The sequence below is a fragment of the Kryptolebias marmoratus genome, linkage group LG22, assembly GCF_001649575.2.
Source record: "Kryptolebias marmoratus isolate JLee-2015 linkage group LG22, ASM164957v2, whole genome shotgun sequence".
Taxonomy (NCBI): domain Eukaryota; kingdom Metazoa; phylum Chordata; class Actinopteri; order Cyprinodontiformes; family Rivulidae; genus Kryptolebias; species Kryptolebias marmoratus.
Window position 1 is genome coordinate 11,512,754 of NC_051451.1, and position 22,358 is coordinate 11,535,111.

Below are 22,358 nucleotides of genomic sequence, written 5' to 3' on the forward strand. Positions count from 1 at the left end.
GGGGGGGGGGTGGGAGTCATTGACTTTGCCACAGTCCTTTAAGGAGACCTGATGACATGTCACACCAGAAACAGTCTTTGAGGATCCCTCCGTGAGTTTGAGAAGGACCTTATGGTTCTGCTTGTCAGAATGGCTGGGACTGCTAATAAACCAGCTGCAGCCACCGACCTCAAACAGTGTCACATTAACAAGCGCTTTGTAAACCATTTTTTTTTTTCTGATCATTATTCTTGATATGTGTGGCCGCCTGTTCGGTAATCGCGGTTGACTTCAAGAACAAGGCTATCTGAGAAACAGAGCTGTTAGGAAACGGGTGTCTCTTTGTCTGATGGAGGATGTAAAAGTCTCAAACAGCTCGTTTGCACCTAAAGTCTGAGAAAGGTTTTGGTCCAGCAGCGTGAAACTCAGTCACAGTGACAATTTGCTCTAAAAAAAAAAAGGATAAAAGACAGAGAGATAAGAGTCTGTGGAGGTTTTAAGCAGATTAGTCGAACTAGCATGTGATGAAGAACCAACAGCAAAGTTGCCGTCACCTGCTGCATGCTTATTTTGGCAAAGCACGTGCACAGTTTGTGATACTGAAAGTCCGCCAGATCCGTTTTCACGCTCACACTCGAACAAAACGCTTCGTCGAGAAGTCTTCCTCCTCTGGTTGGAGGGCTGGTTTAGATTTTATTTTTTTTTGTCGTGCCCACATTCGTCGATCTGGTGTCTGTGGCAGCGACAGAAGCCGACGTGTTTGTTCAACGAGCGAACGTGGTTTCTCACCTCGAGTAGAAAAGCACAACATTCGGTTCTTGTCCCGTTTCTTTTTCTTTTTCTTTTTTCACTTTGTCGTAACGTGTGATGTGTGCTCAGACACATGACTCATTTATTGTTTGTTTTGGTGTCTATTCCCAGCTCATCTTCTTAGAAAGCAAATAATGAAAAGAAAAAAAGAAACATTTACATGTAGAGACGCATTCAGAATTACAAGTTCCTCACAGGTTTTGAATGTTGGAAGTCTGATTTAATTACTGCAGGTAAGAATCCTGGCACAGAATTTAAATAAAGTTTGCTCAAACGTGCTCTATTTAATAATAAATACGGGTTTATAACGGCACCAGAAGGGCACGGATGAGAGGGTCAGCTCGTGTTTATGGTGAGACATTAAGTGAAGTGTGTGGAAATATGTCACAGTTTGGATCCACCTAAAATAAGATGTATTTAATGCTTAAAACTAGATAAGAAAAAGAGAAAATTATTCACTCCGTGCTAATTAAAATGAAATAAGTTAGGTTTTATCAATAGTTTTTGTGGCTGTAAATATATTAGCCCAGTGGAGCTAACTGTGAAGGTTTGTCTGAATAAACGTTGCCTTTGATTTGTTTTTTACAAGAGTCAAATTGGTGCATTGACTAAACACTTAAATGACTCAAGAATAGACTGAGTGTACGCTGAGAAATCTGTTAACTTGTCGTTTTTTTTCTTCTTCTTCTCCCTTCTGTCCTCTCCAATGTGCTCCGCTCTGTCCGGTCCTCCCGGCTCAGCTAAACCCGGCGGTCGTGTCAGGTGTCAGTACTTTCCCGCGGTGGACAAGGTGCTTTTTGTGGACGACTACGCCGTGGGATGCAGGAAGGACCTGAACGGCATCCTGCTCCTGGACACCGCCCTCCAGCCTCCCGTGGCCAAGCCGGAGGACATGGTTCAGCTGGAGCTGCCGGTCACAGAGGTGAGAGACGATGGCACGCGGCCGCGATCAGACACCAAAAAAATATCTCTATCTGACATCAGTTACGTTTGTGTCGGATAAATATCTTCTTCTTTAAGATGTCCTGATGAAGAAGGCTGAATTAGTTTTCCTGATATAGATATAGATCTGAAAAATATTTGAACACGCTAATTCAAGAGTTATTTCTTTTAAAGTTTTCTAGTTTGTTCAGCAACAGTGAGGACATTAAACTGTAAAATGCAACAAATAAAATACTGAGTCTGGAAACAAAGGTTTATATATATATATATATATATATATATATATATATATATATATATATATATATATATATATATAAATAAATAAATAGAGTTAGGGTTGAAAATATAACACTTGGGTGTTTATGTTAGAGGGGTAACGTTACTCGTAAATCACGGCTTTGTTTTGGGGTCACAGCTGACTACAGGTTTGGTACAAAATGAGGAGGGATAAGATGTTTCATTCTTTCTTTCTTTGGCCATATTTTGAGCGGACAGTAATCCTTAATACAGAGACAGAAAAGCTAGAGCAACCCTTGCAAGTCGGGAAGCTCTAAGGTAGCAGGTCAAGTACAACAAGGTAGGATTTGTTAACTATAATGTAAGTTTAAAAACTGAAAAAAAGTCATATTGAATTCATTCAGGTTGAAATGTAAATGGTGTCCTACAGGACACATGTTAAACATAGTAGAAAAGTACAAAAAGAGTCTGAGTCACTTAATTTGGTCTAAACTTGTTGCAAAATAAAAAGCAATACAGGACTGAATAACGTCTCTTATTGTGAAAATCCAAAATAAATAAAATGAAAGAGTAAGAGCCATCTTTATTGTCACTGTGTGGCTCGTATACAGTGAGACTGGGAAAACATCCACACACACACACAGCTTCTCTGCTAGTTGAGGGCTAGTGTGCTACTCATACACAGGTGGCACTTATTAAATGTCTGGTGGTGTATTTAACAGCATTTATAAGACGTCAGAGGGCGTTTCAAAGCATGCGATTTATGACTCATTTGGCTTTCCATACGTCCACTTGTCACTGGTGCTCTTGCGCTCGCCGGTGCTGCCTTCGATCGCTGCGAGCTGAAACTTTTCCACACTGCTGATTAGAAACAAACAGGCAGGTCTTCAAGCTCAACAACAAGCTTTTCTTTCCTTGCTGTGATGCAGAGTGCTTTGGATGGTGTCGTCCTTTACTCCTTTTCTGACATAGAAGTTGACAAAAAGCAGATACAAAAAAAAAAAGCATGTGCACTCTGTTCTAAATGGGAGCGCTGATCGTCTGGAACGAACGTATTCTTTCGTCTGATTACACGCACTGAACCATGAAGATGAACACTAAACGGAGAGAGATGTTGATCTGTGTATTTATGCAGAAACAAAAAATGTTTGCAACTTTATTTCAAATGGGTTAATTTCCACCAGACTGACTGCACATCGCAAGCACCTTTTGGGTTGGTTCGTCTCATTTTAATAAAGCAACAAGCTCAAACAAACACAAACCTGAGTCCCAGAATAGGTGATAAAACAAAAGATGGGGGACCGTTAGAGCTCTCTTTTTCTCCACAAGCGGAGCAGGGGGAAAATCTGAAGGAGAAACCGTGTTGGAAGCAGTCCAGAAATTTATGATGCCGCTTTTATCCCTGCAATTTGCTTGTGTGTGCAAAAAGAATTTGCTTATTCAAACAAGATGGAAACTGTATAAATTAGAGAATATGAAAGGATTTAAAAGCTGCTCTGACTGCGGATCAGCGCGTGTTTTATTGTCTTTAAAAAAATCCAAATGAATGAACTCAGTCGATTTATTATAAACTCGTCCATGTCTGCCTTGGGTTGGTTTATCTGTGATCCAGCCACACCCAGATTAACTCACTGTTCTTTAGGATTGGTTTAATTTACATTTCAGATGTTCTGTTTTTCCTGCTGTTCTTTAAAACAATTTGCAATAGTTAGGGTTGAACTGAAATATTCCAGAGTAAATATACAGTACCCGCTGCACATTGTGGCTCTTTCGTTGGCGCTAAATGTCTGTAATGGCGTAAATCACTTAAACTGGAATAAAAACGGTTTAACAGCCCGTGACATTTCTTTCGAACAGAGGCGGACTTGGCAGCAGTGCAGGAGAGCTGTTGAGAAACGGCTAAAGTCGGATCGTTTAAACTTTCACTCCTCTTTCCAGCCTTTTGCGTCCTTTCTGCAGAAGATTGGACGATGACTAATTTCAGCTTGCTTCACGTCCGAAATGGGTTTGTGTGTGTGTGTTTAGGCGCAGCAGATGCTGTCTGCCTGTCAGGAAAAGATCGATGTGTCCAACACCGAGGGCTACGAACTCTTCATCAACCAGCTCAAAGAAGGCCTGAAGAATACCTCACACGAGACTGCAGCCAATCACAAAGTGGCCAAGGTAAGTCTGTCAGCCAATTAGGAAAAGAACGGCTTTGTTCGTGTTCTTACGTCCCGCGTGAAGAGAGCTGCTCTGCTTCTGTTTCTGAGAGGTGATCGGTCGTGAGAAATGAGGGCTTTTGAATGGGGGACGGCAGCGGTGTGTGTGTCTGAGCATGTGGGTCGTCACACGAGATTTATTTGTTGTTCTGGCTTCACAGCTTTTGAGTCATAATTGGCACCATTTTATTCTCAAATGTGTGTTTCGCAGTTTGTGTTCTCAAAGAGATTAAAAACAGAGGTGAATGGCTTTGTTTGGAGTTAAAAACAGTATTATAATTACTCTGTTTAAACAATTTAATGTTCCTAATTTTTCAACCCTGACTGTTGAGTTTAAACACGAGATGATGGAGACTTAAAGACAGAAATAAAATCACTCATACTGAAGTTCTGTGTAGTCTTAAATGGATAGCTTTCCTGTTGGGCAGTTTTTAGGAGCTTATTCATCTCTCTCTGAATGTTGTTTGGCTCCTGCTGTGAAAGTGGACGGGGGGGGGGTCAGGGAAATGACCTCCTCAAGAGACTCCCGTTTCTGAAAAATGCTCCTGCAGCCGTCAGCGTCCTTAGTGTGAGCAAACTTGGTTGTGTGCATTTAAGAATCAAAAGATGGACAGCTTTAAATTGGCAGTGTCTGCCAGAATTTGTCTTTAAAAAAAAAGACATTGATAAACTGGGAGCTTTGAACGCTCATATTTGTGGGGAAAAATGCTTAAAAAAAAAAAAATAGAATGGCTTAGTTTTTTTTTTTTTTTAGGTGGGGTTCTGTGGAAATTGACGTAGACATAAATGTTTATAAAAGGGTGTCTGCACGAATCACAAAAAAGCTTAAGATTTGTTTTCAGATGACGGCAGTCTTGGCCTTGCTTAGAGTAGCTATTAGTTTGTCAATTTGGTCAGAATTGAACTATATTTCTCTAAACTAAAACTGTGTAAAGAGCTATCTACAATGGGTAGATGGCTCTTTACACAAAACTCTGATATATCACTTTAAACAGCAGCAAACAGGAGTGAAAAGCATCTGTGTGGCTCTCAGAAATGTTAGGCGGCTGTCTCTGTGGTCAAAAGCAAAACAACAATGTAGAATTTTTTTCAAGTGAAATTTCCTTTAGTCTCTTAAAGGGTTTCCTCACAGATTCTTACAAAAATGTATATTTTACTAACCTGCTAGTAGTTATGGATCCTATCTAAATAAATCACAGCAATGCAATAACAGTGATCACTTATTAAATTTAACGTTTTTTAATCTTATTGAGGATTTTTGTTTTCAGTTAATTTGTCGGACGCTCAGCCTTTTTTTTAACCTGGTTTATAATGTTTACACGATGCTCCACCGTTCTCCTGGGACTTGGAGCTCGTGTTGCCGACATAGGACTTCTGCTGTCCACATCATTTATTCATTTTATTTTATTTTATTTTTTTCAATCATTCAGCTAGAAGTGTGATGTGAGAGTGTTGCAGAGGCATCATTTGTTGCCCGTTGAAGCTGCGTTGTATGTAACTTACTGTAGCTCGCTGCAGGGCCGAGCTCTCGCTGCTGGCAGCTGTCCCACTGTGCAGCACTTAAGGTTGATGGTTGCTTTGCAGATCATGCCCGCTACAACTACAGCAGTCAGTCGCGTGGGGCCACAAACGCAGTTTCTGCTCCCGCTCGTATCTTAGAGCAGCAGTGATTCCCACAAAATAACAGAGAAGTTTCCAAACACCGCCAAGAAGCCAATAAAAGGAAAAAGAGCATAATGACAACACATTGTTAACAACCAATGTGCTGTTTTTATCCATTTATGACGACTGTTTTTTGTTCACTTCTAACAAATAAGCCAAAATAGTCTGTTAGATTAAATTGAATGATTTCTGATGACTGGAGATTATCCTAATGTGCTCAAAAAACTCATTGGTGTAGTCATGTAAAATATCATTAATCCAATCTGTTACAGTGATATGAATAGAACGTCTTAAAATTTGATTCAGAAACAGGTTACCAGCCGTGTAAATGCCTTCTCTCCTCCATGGTGTGTAAAATATGAGAATCAGTCATTGCTGATGGTGTTTGGTAAACAGAAATGTGGCCTGTTTGCGGTTGTGCCCACATGCATTAAATCTTATTGTGTTCATTACAGAGAAACATAGTAGAAGCTGAATGGACCCTCGAAGGCAGAGGTCCTCAACCCCTTGGCCGCGGACCGGTACAGGTCCGTGGGTTATTTGGTACCGGGCCCCACAGAAAGAATAATTAACTTGCAGTATTTCATTTTTTTTTTTATTTTCGGAGTCTGAACGACATTTATTTTGAAAAATGACCGGATTCTCTCCACTACATCAGTCTATGACTCCCTCTTGATGCGTGTCAGAACGCTTATCTAGGTCACGTGATACGTTACCGCTAAAAACAAACCCACAAGCAGCAAAATGAGTAAAAAACAAACGTCTCTGGAAGCTCTAGATGAGACCATCTCATTACTGAGAAACAGGCTCAGGGCTCCCATTGATTCAGTGTTATGGTGAGTTGTAATTTTGTGCACTTTATATTTGTGGTGCATCTTATTTTGAAGGGGCATGTTTAAACATCGCCATATTGACCAGAGAACATCAGGGGGAGGAGAGGCTGTTATTCATGATGATAACGCAACACTGGGACGCAACTAACAAAGCTGCGAGGACACGTTGGATTTATGTTTATTATGTTTTAAAAAATACCCCTGTTTTTATGCCGGTCCTATCATTGTATTTTGTTGTATTTATCCGCCACACCTTTAAAGGCTGGTCCGTGAAAATACTGTCTGATAATGAACCGGTCCGTGGAGCTAAAAAGGTTGAGGACCGCTGCTCTAAGGGATAAAACTTAGTCTGTTTCTCTGGATTCTTCCTGTGTTCTTTGTTGGCTGATATCAGTGGAAGTGTTCGTTGGTATTTCTTCGACTTTTAGATTCATTTACAGCTCTCTGAAAGTTGAAGTCCTTCTCTGAAGTTCGAGGCCAGTGTTTGTAGAACCTGCTTTGGTTCTGTGTCTGAACTGTTCATGACTGCCTTTTGTTATTACCAGCCCGTTTTGTGGTGGATTATGCGACACTAATCTCTGTAGTGACAGATTCATTCCTCAGGTTGTTGACGAGTAACTTTACAGTGATGTGCAAACAAAGAAAATGTCTCCGAAAGTCTGTCTCCACATCAACAATGTTATAAGAGTTTTAAAATTCTTTTCTCTGTGTGGAGTTTTTAACATTTTCTTTTTAATGTTTGCTTGTAGTCACCAAATCTGTGCTTACATGTAGACACAAATGTATTTAAAAATCTGTTTTTGTTTTTTAAATGTGGACAAGACCAGAATCCAGGATGTTTTGTTTTTACAAAATAAAACTGAAGAACTGCAGAATTAGCAGGTGTTTGAGTGGTTCCAGCCAGAAAGGACATCTTTTTTTTTTCTTTCTTATTTTTGGGATGGAGTGTGAATTAATTCTTAAAAGGTTTACTTTTAATGGATTGATGTCTTTAAAGTTTGCTGAAATCCTTATCTTGTTGCAAGAAGTGCCTTTTGTTTACTTATAAACAAAGTCTGGAGTTTTGGCAAATGTTTGCAGCCTTTTCAGACTCAGAAGCAAATTTTAAAGTAAATGAAACTGAAAACTTATATACGGTTACATCCGCATATCTTAAACAGAAAGTGCATATTTTAACAATTTAAGGTTGTGTTTGTTTTTGTTGTCTTGTTCGCTGATTGTCCTCCCTCCTGCTTCTCTACCGTTCTGTCAGTGGGCGACGGTGACCTTCCATCTTCCCCACCATGTGCTGAAGCTTGTGGCCGGCGCCATCGTCAATGAGCTGAAGAAGATCAATCAGAACGTAGCTGCCCTGTCTGTGGCGTCCTCCATCATGGACCGGCTCTCCTACCTCCTGTCCAGCGCCAGGCCTGAGCTCGGGGTGGGCCCCGGGCGCTCTGTAGATCGGTAAGAGCTACGTGAAACTCGGATTATTGCAGCACAAAATGAACACTCAGGATTAAATAAGGCTTTATTTATTTGTTGTTTGCATTTCATGTGAATTCTTAAACCTAAATTAGATGTTCTTCAATCCCCAAGATCTTTTATATGCCTAATTAAGAGATGTCGTTAGGAATAATTGATTTAAAAAAAAAAAATTATTTCCTGTAATTTTATCCTCTCATTCAGAATCATGAATTGTGATCCCGGAGGTGTGCAATTTGTGCTCACCGAGGCCTACTAGTATCTTTTTTGTGACTTTACAAAGCACTGTATCGTGTGTTTTTTAGAAAAATTAAGAAAGTTTTAGAAAAATTCGGACCCGCTACACTGTTTGCAATTTAATTGAATGCCCGCTTGAAGGTCTCTCAGTCAGTGAGGACCAAAATTGATATGTTTGGCTTCATTTCTAAACATTATATCTGCGAGGAACCAGGCAGCACTCATCCCCACAGCGAAGCATGGTGGTGGCTGCATCAGGCGATGTAACAGTTTCTTGGTAAAATTGTCCCTTGTGGCAATCTTTACGAAATCCAAACCAGTTCCGACTGTTTTCGTTTGTAACTGAGCCGCTTGTTTGAAATGACTTTCTCAGCAGTAGGAATCTCCCTTGGGCGCCACGCTTAGTTTTGCTTTCCATCTCCGGATACAAAAAAACACTGTGTGTGCAGGAGAGTTTTCTGTTCGGATGGAGGATGGTACTGTCTGCTGTAAGTGTGTCATGAGGGCAGTGTGACAGAAGATAAACTCCTAGTTAATTAGACGCAGACAGCTAAAACATTTTTGTGACAGTTTTACTCAATGGTCACAGTGTAGTTATCTAATACGGCTCACGTGAAGAAATTTGTGATACTTGGACCTAGTAGAAAAATATGCTTTAAAAAAACGTCTGGTGTCAGTACCCAGAGCAGAGTGCAGAATCCTGTAAGTGTTTGTTGCTCTCTACAGATCGCTGATGTACAGCGAGGCCAACAGGCGGGAGACGTTTACATCATGGCCACACGCTGGGTACAGATGGGCTCAGCCCGATCCGATGGCTCAAGCAGGGTTTTACCACCAGGTATGATCTGAGCGAAGTGTAACCATGTTCACGCCTGCAGCTTAAAGCTTAGAGTTTTGCATGTTAAACATGAGTGGCAAAGCTTAATGGTAACATTTGTCACATTACATTTTTTTCAAAAGATTAAATGTAGGGAAAATAGCTGTTTAAGGATTGAGATGCACTTCTGACTCCTGCTTTCTCTCTCCAGCCTGCCTCAACAGGGGATGACAGAGCCATGTGTTTCACCTGCAGTGTGTGTCTGGTCTGTTGGGAACCTACAGATGAGCCCTGGTGGGTAGAGGACATTATTTTTGCAGTGCCAGCTACAACCTGGCTTTTGAAATTGCCTCGATAACATCTCTCCATAAATCCTCCAGGTCGGAACACGAGCGGCATTCTCCCAACTGTCCGTTCGTGAAGGGAGAGCATACGCAGAACGTCCCGCTGTCAGTGACGCTCGCGACAAGCCCCGCCCAGTTTCCCAACAGCCCCGACAGCTCGGACAAGATTGCCTGTTACGGTTTCGGCAGCTGCCCACAGTTCCTGGCCGCAGCCACGAAGAGGGGCAAGATCTGTATCTGGGATGTTTCCAAAATGATGAAGGTCAGAGGTCACGAGACTGTAAATCTGTCCCATCTGGTTCGCAGTGGTGACGACGATCCCGATGTTCTTTTACAAACCGTGATTGTGTGCTGAACAGATGCACTTGAAGTTTGACATCAACCCGTATGACCCGGCCATCCTCAGGCAGCTGGTCCTGTGCAGTGGGGAGCAGGGCCAGCAGGTTCTCACCGAGTCTCGGAGACCAACTCTGACCTGGTTGGAGGAGTCATCGACCTGCTCCGACCTCCCCAAGTTAGAAGGAGACAGGTAAAACAGGCACAGACAACATACGCTTAAACACAAAGACACTCAGATAAGTAGTCTAAAAAAATCTTTAACTATGAGGTCATTTAGATTAGATCTTCTCCAAGATTAGCTTTTAGAAAAAATGTTGGAGGTAATGCAGTCAACTATAAGATGTCACATAATAATTTCTTGAGGTGCAGGTTGCCCTTCTCCAAGCTGGATGACAACCCTGCTATGACATTAAAAATGAGCCAGAACATGGGTGGTTTTTGCAGGGTTTTGACCAGGTCTTCAGGGAGTTTTAACAACTCAGTGGGCTCCCTATTATGGGTCATGGTGTGTGATGATGTTTTGTGGTGGTGGGAGTGTATTCATGGATTGAAGCCCATGCATGTCAGAACTGTTTGGCTATCAAAGACTGTTCAGTGTCCTCATGCCCAGGTTTACGACCCCATCGCGCCCTCTCGGTGCTCCAAGATGTTGTTGCCATAATCTTGGTATGTAACAACTCATCCAGAGAGTTGTGGAATCAGGTATTCTGCTACATAAACGAAGAAAACACCTGTTCAGGCAAAGCGTTTCCAAAACATGATAATATCTCAGTTAAAGCCCATTAACTCAGTGTTGAATCTCAACTAAACCGATACCAAGAGGCCGCAGTGGAGCGTCATCTTCTTCATCAGTGAGTCAAGTACCATCCAAGAGTATCACACCGTATTTCCTGTACTCATTATAAACTCATGTGAAGCACTTTTATTTTACAAAAGGAAGGAGTTGGTTTAAGTGTCTCTTGGATCATGTGGTAGTCTGGGTTTGTTTAAACAAAACTGGCAGGTTTCTTTCGTGAGTTTTTTCAGCTAATTAGTGGCTGGTATCTTCCATCAGAGGTGACCGTTCAAAGCAAATTCTTCACACTTCTGTGCAAAACATTCAGATGAGACAAACAAATGCGGGAAACTGATTCATGTTGTTTCTGCTCAAAATATTTTCATCTTTTTAAGATTTATGTTTTCCCACAGAAACTGATGATGTAGATTTCTTATCAGTAAAATCATTTAGGAAGTGATGAACATGAAGGAAGTGGTCATGTTTGATGCAGCCAGAAGCTTGGGACCACAAGGGTTTTACTTTTGTTTTTTAATCACCTCTATTCTTTTCAGTGATGACCAGTTGGAGGACTCAGACAGTGAAGATCATTCCCGGTCAGAGTCGGTAACGGGTAAATAATCTGCTGATGCCCTTTGAACCACATCTAACTCCATCTCTGTGACAGCTTTCTTCTTTTTATATACCAACATCATTTATATGGCATTTTCTGTTTTACTGAGTAACTTCATTAATCTACAGACTGTTGCAGAATATTATTACCTAAAAGCAAACTTTAGTATTAACAGAAGTAATTAAAATGTAACTGGACTAGAAGACCCTCAGATCTGGTCTCTGTTTGGGTTTCAGGCCACCCGTCTCAGTGGGAGAGCATGGACCTGAGTCTCGGGGTGACGGCGCTAAGTGTGCTCCATCAGCCGGAGAAGCTTCAGTGGGAGGTGGTGGCCAGTATGCTGGAGGACACAGTGAAGGATTTGGAGGAGCTGGGGGCAAACCCATCATTAAACCAAACCAAGGCCCACAGCCAGGCTAAAACTAAAGACAAGGTGCCTGAGCACCACAACATTCCCTTTCCCTGCCTGTTAGCTGGAGGCCTCCTCAGCTACTGCTCAGCATCCAGCACCCCCATGCCCGTGCCCCCCACCTCAGCCCCATCTTCAACCCGTAGGACCACAGGGGGTCCACACAGGACTCAGGGCCCTGAGCCTTTCCCTGGACCTCTACAGGAACAAGGTCCCATGGAGATAGAGCCTTGTAACCCCCAGACTGCAGCCCAGGAGCAGGGTTTTTCTAATCTGCCGGGTTCTCAGCTTCCGAGTCCCTCCTCTCTGCCAGCTGTACGTAGAACTATACCGGTGCTGCTGTTGTACAGCATCAGAGAGGTGGACGACAAGTCTTCAGGACAGGTCTTTGCTCAGATGAACAACTTGATGAGCAAGGGGCTCCACGAGGAGGGCTTCACTGTGCCACAAATCATCGAGATGGAGTTCGACACTCACGAGCAGCTTCTTCTTCAGGATCCTCCGATCACCTACATTCAGCAGTTTGCCGATGCAGCGAATAATCTGGCAGGGCTGGACGGTCACATGGACAAATGGAGCACACTGGCCGCGGCGACCGTCTCCACTCCTCCTCGACCCGGGGCACTGGTGCAGTGCTTGAGGCTGCCAAAACAGCTGGAGGAGGAGAATCTTTATGTGGACTCCATCATGCCGTGTTGGGACGGAGTCCACCTTCTGGTTTGCCTGCAGCCGTGTGGCTCTGAGTCTCTCAGTGCTACAAACCAAGTGGAGGCTCTGAACAATCTCAACCGTCTCCATTCAGCTCTGTGCAGCCAGCGCAAAGTAGATCCCCTTCACACAGTGGCAAATGGCGTGGAGAGCCACCATCCAGGGGGGTCACCACCTCAGACTCCCCTCATACTACCCCCGGGAGACCAGCAGCAGCAGCAGAGGTCCCCGAGTCGTGGCAGTGGAGGGGGCTACCTTGCTCTCTACAAGCTCAACTACTCCACCCGCATTGTCACTTTGGAAGAGGAGCCAATTAAGGTGCAGCAGATCAGGGACCCTTGTGATGCCATTACCTCCCATATATTACTCCCCCCAGATGTGCTGGACAGCAGAGAAGACGAGAGCGAAGAGGCCTCTGAGGAGACCCTTCCGTCGGCTCCAAAGAATGGTTTATCTGGGCCTGAAACGGGTCCGGGAAGCTCTGCTGGCTCTGGAACTGGGACTGCATGTGGAGCAGCAACAACCAGCAGCAGCAGCGTTGGTTTCACCAGTTTTTCCACCTCTGCCTCCAGCCACAAGGAGTGCCGACGGGCAGAGATGGCAGGCCTGGGCCACCTGGTGGTCACCACACAGGCTGGGTATATTATGATTTTGGACTTGTCCACGTTGGAAGTCCTGGCCAAGGTGGAACCACCTAAAAAGGAAGGGTTAGCTGAAGAAACGGACCCTTTTGTCTCAGTTACCTACTGCTCTGGGACCGACCGCCTCTGTGCCTGCACTAAAGGTAATATTTTTGTTCTGTACTTCGTTATTTCTTGTCAGGCGCGCATCAGTGATGGCTGCTAAGTTGGACTGACACAAGAAGTTGGGAACCCTTATGTCATCCTTTTTTTTATATAGCTTTCTGTATCACGAGGGTAAAACTTTTTTATATGTTTAGTTTCTCCTCATTAGCTGTTTTTAAATGTTCTGGGAGCAAAAACTTTACTTTACATGCAAAATTACATATTTAATTAAATGAGCCAAATGTTTGTAGTTAAACCAACACTGGTTACATCAAATAAAGAGCAGCTGTAGGTTGTGAATGTTTTTGTACGTCCCATTTAGTGGTGTCTCTAATTTATAGTGTAGTTTTAACAAGATAGTGGACTCAGAAAGCCTTTTTTTTACCTTACTGTGCTCATTTGGGAAGTAATAAATTTTCATTAAAGTCTTTTTTCCAATTTGTATTGAGAACAATGTTGAGGTAGGGCTGCTTTATTTGTTCTCATAGGCAAACAGTGTTTTGCACCTAAACCACATTCAGTTTGGCTCTCAGTTACAGAACAACTTTAACATAATATGTGACAACATATAAGCCAGTGTAAGAACATTGGGAAGATGTGATTTTAAAAATAGTCATGATATTATTGAGAAATACAACAGCAAACTAAAAGCAAAAGAAGTTTGATTCTTAACTTTCGATTTGACAATTTACAGGAAAAGATAACGATCTTTTCTGATTTACAGCAGACGCCAACCTCTGGGTCTGGCATCATCTGAGCTTTATTTAAGTCATCTTAGAATTGTTTTATCCATACAAGTTTTAAACTTTTAAGAGGCTAATAAAACAAATAGTGTTGAACTATATTGTATTACTTCTATGTTGTGAAAAACTGAAATTTCAGTTGTTTCTAGTGGTTTTTGGGCTGTTATCTTGTTTCTCTTTTTGATTTGTTGAAACCAAGAGATGTTACTCTTACATTTTCCAACCGGCCTTTATTGCATGACTCAAATCGATATCACAACTTGTGTTTTCTTGCGTTGTTGTTAAAGGCTTTCATACGCTCCTCATTGGCGTGAATGTCCTATTAATTTGAGGTTTTTAATGAGTGATTTGAACTGTTTTTTTCCCAAGTGGAATGATTATACAACTTCAAATTCAAAGATTTTTAAAAAGCAGAATTGGGTGCACAAGTTTGTGCTTAAGGTTCATGAAAGGTTTTTACCTTGCCAAGGATTGTTAACTTCACGTGAATGTTTATGGTTGACTGCAGCAGGTACTTTTGAGTTTGACAGCACTCATTAGGTTGTCCAGGACTCAGACAAATGAGAAAGTCCAAACTCTGTGTAGATCTAAGCAGGAGAGGAAAATGGTGAGGGTATTCCAGAACAATCCAGAAACCACCCGCTGTGAATTTGAAAATGTGAAACATCACTGTCACTGTTTTACATTGCCATGAACTGAGAGGGTGCCGACTCTGCGTCAAGGCGACACCTTAAAGCTCGACTGAAACTTGCTGCTGCCCACATGGACAAGCCTTAAGCATTCTAGAGACAGTCATTTGGCCACACTGACATGAAGTATGTTTAAAGGAGTCATGGTGAGGCTTTCACACCTAAGAACACTGCCAAAGTGATGGAGACTAGGAGGTCCACCTCCAAATTAGTCAACTTTACCTCAAATCATCAGCTAGACGATTGAAACTCGGCCACATTTGGGTGTTCCAACATGACAGTGATCCTAAACACACATTAAAACTGGTTTCTGATTGGATAAAACAGGCTAGCGTTTAGGGCTGCAACGATTAGTCGACATTGTCAACAATAATTGACAATAAAAGTAGTTGATGACGAATTTAATTGTTGTTAATAGTGGTTTCTTGTTACTGATGTTTGTTTTTTTTTTTAACTGAGTGAGACCTCCCCTCTTCCTGGCCGTCCATCTCTGCCGAGCTTCACACATGCGCAGTAGCATTCAGCGGCATGTTTAGTCATGGCGGCTAAATGATCCAAGGTTTAAAAACAATTTCACTCTCAATAAGGAAAGAAAAAAAAAACTTATTTGCAACATTTGCAAAGCAGACCTCACATATCATGGAACACTTCTGTGATGCACGAGCATTTAAAGAGGCGGCACATCAGACATCTGGAAGCAGACGCAGAGTTATAATTATGTGATTCATAATCTGATTAGTCGACTAATCGTTTTAATAGTCGATGACTAATCAACTATTAAAATAGTCATTAGTTGCAGCCCTACTAGCATTAAGCTTGTCGAATAGCCCTACAAGGCCCTGACCTCAGCCTTATTGAAAATTTGGGGGCTATGGTTAAATGTCGGGTCCATACCAAGAAACCAGGCAATTTGAATAAACTCTACCAATTCTGCCAAGAAGTGTGCTCAAACATTCATCCAGAGTTGCCAGAAGCTCGTTGATGGCCACAAAAAAGCTTGTAGATGAGGTGCAACTTGCTGAGTCGTTTTAACTAAATATTAGTGATGGTGTATGTACGTATTTGAGACAGTTTGGGTCATTTCGACCCCTTGTAGTATAAAGAAAGTCCGCAATAAATTCAAACTTGTGCACCCAATTTTTGTTTTTAAAAATCATTGAAGGTATATGTTGTATAATCATTCCATCCTGGAAAAAGAACAATTAAATACATTATTTAGCCTGAAATTAGTGTGATCTCCATGCTCATGATGAATGTAAACTTCTGAGGACAACTGTAAGTTACTGGCTCAGAGATCCTTTACTTCAGCAAAGCAGATGCCTACATCATTTATGAAATAAAAACCCTCCTGTATATTTTGTATGTGCGTACAGATATAGGGGTAGTGCTAAGTGGTAAAATGGTTTCTGTTTTTGTGTTTATTTGATTGATGACCACTGTTGTTTTTTTTGTTGATTAAAGGTTTTCATTTTGGAAAAAAGTCAACAAAAATGCAAAGCAGTTCTCAGTGGAATCATCAGTTTCTCAGTATATTTCTTTGTTTTAATCTGTGCGACTTTTGTCTTGCTGAAGGTGGAGAGCTTCATTTCCTTCAAATTGGAGGTGTTTGTGATGATGTAGATGATGGAGACATGTTTATTGATGGCCCCCTTTCTAAAGGGGCTGAACCGCTGCTTGAGGGGGCCAAGCCTTCCTCCAACCCATCCAGTCCTGGAATCACAGGTAGAACCACGACAGAACCCTCAGCAGTTCAGTACATCCGGTCAGATGTTTCAGATCAGGCGGGTAATTATTTCCACCTGGATCTTTGTGCAGGAGTGGACCTCCTGGTGGACCAACCTCTGACCACTGAGAGCCTCATGTCTTTGGTGGAGTTGACTCGCTTTGAGACGCTGACGCCCCGCTTCTCGGCCACCGTGCCCCCGTGCTGGGTGGAGGTGCAGCAGGAGCAGCAGCAGCGACGCCACCCACAGCATCTTCACCAACAGCACCACGGAGACGCAGCCCAACACACCCGCACCTGGAAGCTACAGAGTTACAGGTACAACCTCGTTTTCTTTTTTTTTTTTTTTTTTTTTTTGATCTCGTGTTCTCACTAAAACCAGGAATATAGAGCACATAACACCAGTTTTAAAGTCCCTACACTGGCTCCCTGTAGCTCAAAGAATAGACTTTAAAATACTGTTGTTAGTTTATAAATCACTGAACGGTTTAGCACCACAATACATTAAAGATCTGTTATCGATGTACCAACCGTCTAGACCCCTCAGATCTTCTGGTTCTGGACTGCTCTGCATCCCCAGAACCAGAACCAAACGAGGAGAAGCAGCTTTCAGTTTCTATGCACCACAAATTTGGAACAAACTTCCAGAAAACTGTAAAACAGCTGAAACACTGGGTGCCTTTAAATCTCAACTTAAAACCCACCTGTTTAGAGTTGCTTATGGCTAAATTAGGGTTAGAGTGCAGGTTTTTGATGTTTGTCTCTTTCTTACTGTTTATTCAATGTCACATGCTGTTTTTATTTTTATTTTTTAATTATGTAAAGCACCTTGAAATGCCTTGCTGCTGAAATGTGCTATACAAATAAAATTTGATTGATTTTTGATTGATCAACGTGCATTGATACAGATGTTGTCTTTAACTCCCCTATGGCCTTTGGGTCACATTGACCCAAAGTTACAAGGGCTTCTCGACCTCTCTTTGTCTCTCTCCCTTTTGAGTGCTTCAAGGGGGTTAAATTAAAATGCAAAGATGCATAAATTGGACAAAATCCAATTTGTGTTAGAAGCTGACTGCTGTATTTTCCGCACTATAGGGCGCACTAGATTATAAGACGCATTGTCAATGAATAATCCATTTACAAATTTTTGTCATATATGGTGCACCGAACTATAAGGCGTATTAGGCAAAACAAAACAGCCCCGTCTTTTTGGAGAATACTGCACCAACGTAAGCGTCAAGTATAAACGCCTACACCACGCGCCGTGCACGGAGCCCTGCGTGACGCTACAAAGCGCGACTATAACTGAGCCTTAACGCTGCAAGAGGCGCGGCTTTGTAGTTTACCAAAGTCGTACTAAAACATTATGACTTCTTACATATATAAGGCGCTCCAGATTATAAGGCGCACTGTCGTTTTTGAGAAAATTGAAGGCCTTTAAGTGCGCCTTATAGTCCGGAAAATACAGTACATGTCTGTCGTCAGAGCGGCAAAGCTGCCTGCAGCTCCTAGTATCAACCTGGATGCTTGCAGAGGTCTGGTGTTTTTCTTGTCAAATGTTTTGAGTAAATTCTTGTTTTAAAACCAAAGTGATTGTATTTCAGTAACTTTGTACTTTTTTCGGCCCACAAGTTCTTTTATAGTTGTACATGCTGTAAACAGAGAATCAAGAAGAATTGTCTGGTCCCACCCACATTATATGAAACAAAAAAACAAACATAAATACACCTGCATAAATATATCGCTAGTTGCTGGTTGTCAGACCGACAGCTACGGACTGAAAGTTTTTTAAAAATCGCCCAAAGCTATCACCAGTACTATTTTAATTTTTTATTTTTTATTCTAAAGGTGACCCTCACCCTCACTCAAGCTACATGTTGAGACTTGACTTTTAGCCATTGATTGCTTTGGTAATTTGTTATTCTTTTGATTATTACATCATTTATTTGAGTAATAAGACCAAAAAAAAATTCTTTAAAAGTATAATTTTATTTAAAAGTAGTACTTATTCAAATGGAAAAAGATTGGTCTGTAACTGTGAACAAACTTAATAGATAACTAATATTTTTTAAAAGAAGAAAATCCCTCTGTGCAGTTCCATATTAAACCTGTTCTCCCACCTCCAACCACCCAGGAACACAAACAAAAACAAAACACAGGACTTTATTCATTTTTCTAATGTTGACTTTTGTTGTTTCTGCAGCTCCAGCTGGGACGAGCACGTGTTTGAGCTGGTGCTGCCTAAAGCCTGCATGGTTGGCCACGTAGACTTCAAGTTTGTCCTGAATGCCAACATTGTGAACATTCCTCAGATCCAGGTCACTTTACTGAAGAACAAAGCACCCGGGCTGGGCAAAGTCAGCGGTGAGGACGCCATTTATTCACTCTCCTACTGGTCTTATTTTGTGTGGATGTTTTATGTCTACAGGGCAAAATGTAGTCTGTGGTTGATGCATTATAAAACTATAAGAAAATATCTGTCTGTGCAGTTTTTTTTGTCTGCACAAAAGCATCACAACTGGGCCAAGTCAGAACTACTCAGATGTATTTTTTGGGAGGAGGGAAAACATGCCTGACTTGCAATAATGTCTCTAGTTCACATATCTTTTTTGTATATTGTGAAATAAACAAATGTATTTGGTATTAGATTAGACTCATTACGTCAAATCCAGTGTGTCAGAGTCTTGTTGGTCCTCTCTCAAGCAGAGACAGCGGTGGACAGACAGATCTCCTTTCCTCTTTCAAACCTCCTCCACGCCAACGGCGAGAAGAACGGTCAGCCTCTGCTGCAGGACTTCACAGAGGACATCCAATTCATGGACATTGAGGAAACATCAGGTAAAAAAAAAAAAATATATATTGTATCAGGTTAGTTTAAGATTAGTTTTCTTTTTAGCTGCTACAGAAAACCGTCACTTACACGCAGATCAAATTAGAATGCTTTCACAAGAAGAGCGAGGTGATTTCACCTTAAAATAATATTTGTTACAATGTAATATAAGTGACTTTAACTAGTTTAGCTCCAGAACAAAAAATGAAACTGTAGTCAGGTTGGAAATGAATACAGCACAAACTGTGCCAGGAACACGGTAAAAGAATCTGCGTTGAATCCTAATGACCACTGCTTCAATTAAACTTGGGACTGGCTACAAGTTGGTGGTGTAGCAATCAGATTACTTCACCTTTGATGGTGATTTGATGATACATAAACACAGCGCCCACTGGAGAATCGTCTGAGTGAGAGGGGGACGGGAAGCCTGCCGGAGTTTTCTGGATTGGAAGGGGAGTGAACTGTGATTCATTAGAAGTTTGTTGGGAAAAGCTGAATTCCTAGTTGGTTAGATACAGACAACTTAAAGATAATCTTTAAAAATTTACTCTTGATAGTTGCAGTACAGATCACTCAGGAGCAATGCTTCATATAGCAAGTATACTCAGTCTACAGGGTTACCACATTTTGGAGTTTTTTTCAAGCTGTTGTACATTTAAATTTAAAGTTAGGATAGGTACAGGTGTGTTTGGAGAAAGCTGTCATGATTTAGTATTTTATGTTAAACCAAAACAAGCAGAATTCACACATTTTATAAAATCTGATGCTTCCTAACAACAAACTGTTATCCTTCTCTCCTCCTAACTTTGGTGTTTAGTATTTTGGAACGGTGTTGTTCTGATACCTTCAGTGTTTGTTGCAGGCTCTGTGTTGTGTCCGTTCCTCGAGGATCACAAGGAGGACATTCTGTGTGGTCCGGTGTGGCTGGCCAGTGGACTGGACCTCTCTGGGCACTCGGGCATGCTCAGCCTCACCAGTCCCAAACTGGTCAAAGGTAAATAATCTGCTGGGTTTGAGCCCTGAGGTGATTCGAAAATGAAGATCCGTGTTTCCAGTTGTGTAAGTTAAACAGTTCAAAGCTGCTACAAGGCAAAACCTGGCTGATCGTGTTTATAGTTGCTTGTGTTGACATGTTGGTTATCATCAGGTGGGTTTCTCCTCTCTGACTCGGTGTATTGAGTTAAAATGCTGAGTCATGCAGGCAGTGGAATATTGGACGGTCTCCTATCACAGCCTGTCAGCTCAGGTGCTTTCATTTAGAAGATTGTTTGAAATCCTGCATGAAGATGCAACATATCTCCTTGTGCTGCAGGCATGGCAGGAGGGAAGTACCGCTCCTTCTTGGTTCACATCAAAGCCGTGAGTGACAGTGGCATGGAGGAGGGCCCGAGGCCCGTGGTGAGAATGCCCAGTGCGAAGCCCCAAAGCTCCAAAGCCCACTCCCTGTCCACCTTACTGCAACAGGCTCAGGCCTCCAAGGTGAGCAGTCACTGGGTCTGCAGTTCGTTTTTAGCCTCTTCTTGATGCTTTGTTTAGATTTATGTAGAGATTTTTTTCCTAACCTGCTTCCTGTTAGTGACAAGAAAACGGATCCACTTTTTTGTTTCTAAATAAAATAATCCAAACGATCAGTGTTAGCTGTTCTTTTAGTCAAGTGAAATAAGCACATAATTTATTGTTTAAACTGGTACCTATCAGTCTTTTTATGGTAATAAAAATAAACACTTCTATTACTGCCAAAGAAGTAACACAGTCCCGATGTTATGATGTACCGCTCCTTTTTTACATTTTGTGTTTTCGTAGGAGAGGGTCTCTGCAGGAAAAACTGAGAACTCAACGCAGTCGAAGAAAGTTGAGAACCTGCGAGGCTGTGACCTGCTGCAGGAAGTTTCAGTCACAATCAGAAGGTTTAAGAAGACGTCTGTACCCAAAGAAAGGTCTGTTCTGTCTCAGAATTAACACAGTAACTTCTAAACAATAAGAAGATGCTCACATAAGTTGTGTTTATGTCTTTAGTTGGTTTAGTCTTTTGTATATTTTACATGAATTCACATTTGATTTGTCTTCTCTGTGCTTCTCAGGGTCCAACGCTGTGCCATGCTGCAGTTCCCAGACTTCCATGAGAAGCTGCTGGATGCTCTGTGCGGACGAGCAGAGGGCAGCCTGGCCACTGAGCATGCTCAGAGCCTCATCCTAGACATTTTGTGCTGGCTGGCTGGAGTTTTCTCCAACGGACCCTGCAGGTAAACCCAAACATGAACCACACAGAAAATAAGACTACCTTGGAAAAAGCATTAAAACTAATGTGATCACTGTGTTTTCTTTTAGCATCAGAGAAGGAAAGGAGGGCCTGCTCGCTAAAACCCAGACGAGGTTAATAGAAATAGTTCGGGTGTGTTTCTTTGAAGCGGGCCGCAGCATAGCACACAAATGTGCTCGCTTTCTTGCACTTTGTATTAGGTAAGTAACCATCTCCGCTTCTGCTGAGAAAGGCAGAAGTGTCTCTTTTTCCATTGCAGCACTTCAAAAACCTAATTTAAATATTATGTCATGTGGCTTACTTTTCTAAACAATTAAAAAGCTGTTAAGGGTAAGAATTACTTCAGGAAGTTGTTAATCTCTGAGCTTTTTATCCTCCAACAACAAATAAACTCATGATGATGTGTGAAGCTGGGCAGGAACTTGTTTATAACACCTTTATAATTTGAATTTTCTATATTAAGAATAATTGTCATGATGTTTTGTTTTGTTTGTTTATTCCTTTTGGTAGTAATGGCAAAGGAGAACAGAGTCAACAGGGTTTTGGTGTGAGCCTTTTGAAGGCTCTGCTGGATAATATGCCTTATTTACCCGCAGCAGCAACAGGCGGTGAGTTACTAATCATCCACACAGAGCATCAAACAACAGCTTTGCATTTAATAATCCCCCCCAGTTTTTATTTACACCCTCTCTTCCCTCTGTTTACTCCAAGGTTCAGTGTTCTGGTACTTTGTGTTGCTAAACTATGTGAAGGAGGAGGACCTGGCAGGCTGCAGCACTGCGTGCGCTTCCCTGCTCACCGCCATCTCTCGACAGCTGCAGGACCGCCTCACTCCACTGGAGGCACTGCTGCAAACCAGGTACCATTTATTTATTTTTTTCCTTTGGTTAGATGTTTCTTGTAGAAATTAGAAAATTTCTGAAGAAATGTTGAAGGGTGCCAATGTAGCTACTGC

At 41.9% G+C, this 22,358-nt stretch overlaps 1 protein-coding gene across 8 annotated transcripts in view; it reads left to right on the forward strand.

Annotated features, from left to right (window-relative positions):
- Positions 1-22,358, forward strand: part of birc6 (baculoviral IAP repeat containing 6) — a 103,160-nt gene that overhangs the window by 1,816 nt on the left and 78,986 nt on the right. For 4 of the 8 annotated variants that reach the window (XM_025009103.2, XM_017429910.3, XM_025009121.2 and 1 more), the window contains exons 2-21: positions 1,530-1,711; positions 3,997-4,134; positions 7,920-8,113; positions 9,095-9,206; positions 9,397-9,479; positions 9,566-9,791; positions 9,889-10,058; positions 11,198-11,256; positions 11,493-13,157; positions 16,163-16,312; positions 16,406-16,631; positions 18,517-18,677; positions 19,017-19,151; positions 20,006-20,137; positions 20,456-20,622; positions 20,947-21,080; positions 21,225-21,386; positions 21,472-21,603; positions 21,914-22,011; positions 22,115-22,262. In XM_025009103.2, coding sequence (XP_024864871.1) covers positions 1,530-1,711; positions 3,997-4,134; positions 7,920-8,113; positions 9,095-9,206; positions 9,397-9,479; positions 9,566-9,791; positions 9,889-10,058; positions 11,198-11,256; positions 11,493-13,157; positions 16,163-16,312; positions 16,406-16,631; positions 18,517-18,677; positions 19,017-19,151; positions 20,006-20,137; positions 20,456-20,622; positions 20,947-21,080; positions 21,225-21,386; positions 21,472-21,603; positions 21,914-22,011; positions 22,115-22,262 — 4,474 coding nt within the window. The remainder of the gene's footprint in view (positions 1-1,529; positions 1,712-3,996; positions 4,135-7,919; positions 8,114-9,094; positions 9,207-9,396; positions 9,480-9,565; positions 9,792-9,888; positions 10,059-11,197; positions 11,257-11,492; positions 13,158-16,162; positions 16,313-16,405; positions 16,632-18,516; positions 18,678-19,016; positions 19,152-20,005; positions 20,138-20,455; positions 20,623-20,946; positions 21,081-21,224; positions 21,387-21,471; positions 21,604-21,913; positions 22,012-22,114; positions 22,263-22,358) is intronic. The other 4 variants (XM_025009112.2, XM_037973742.1, XM_017429943.3 and 1 more) reach the window with 1 other exon arrangement.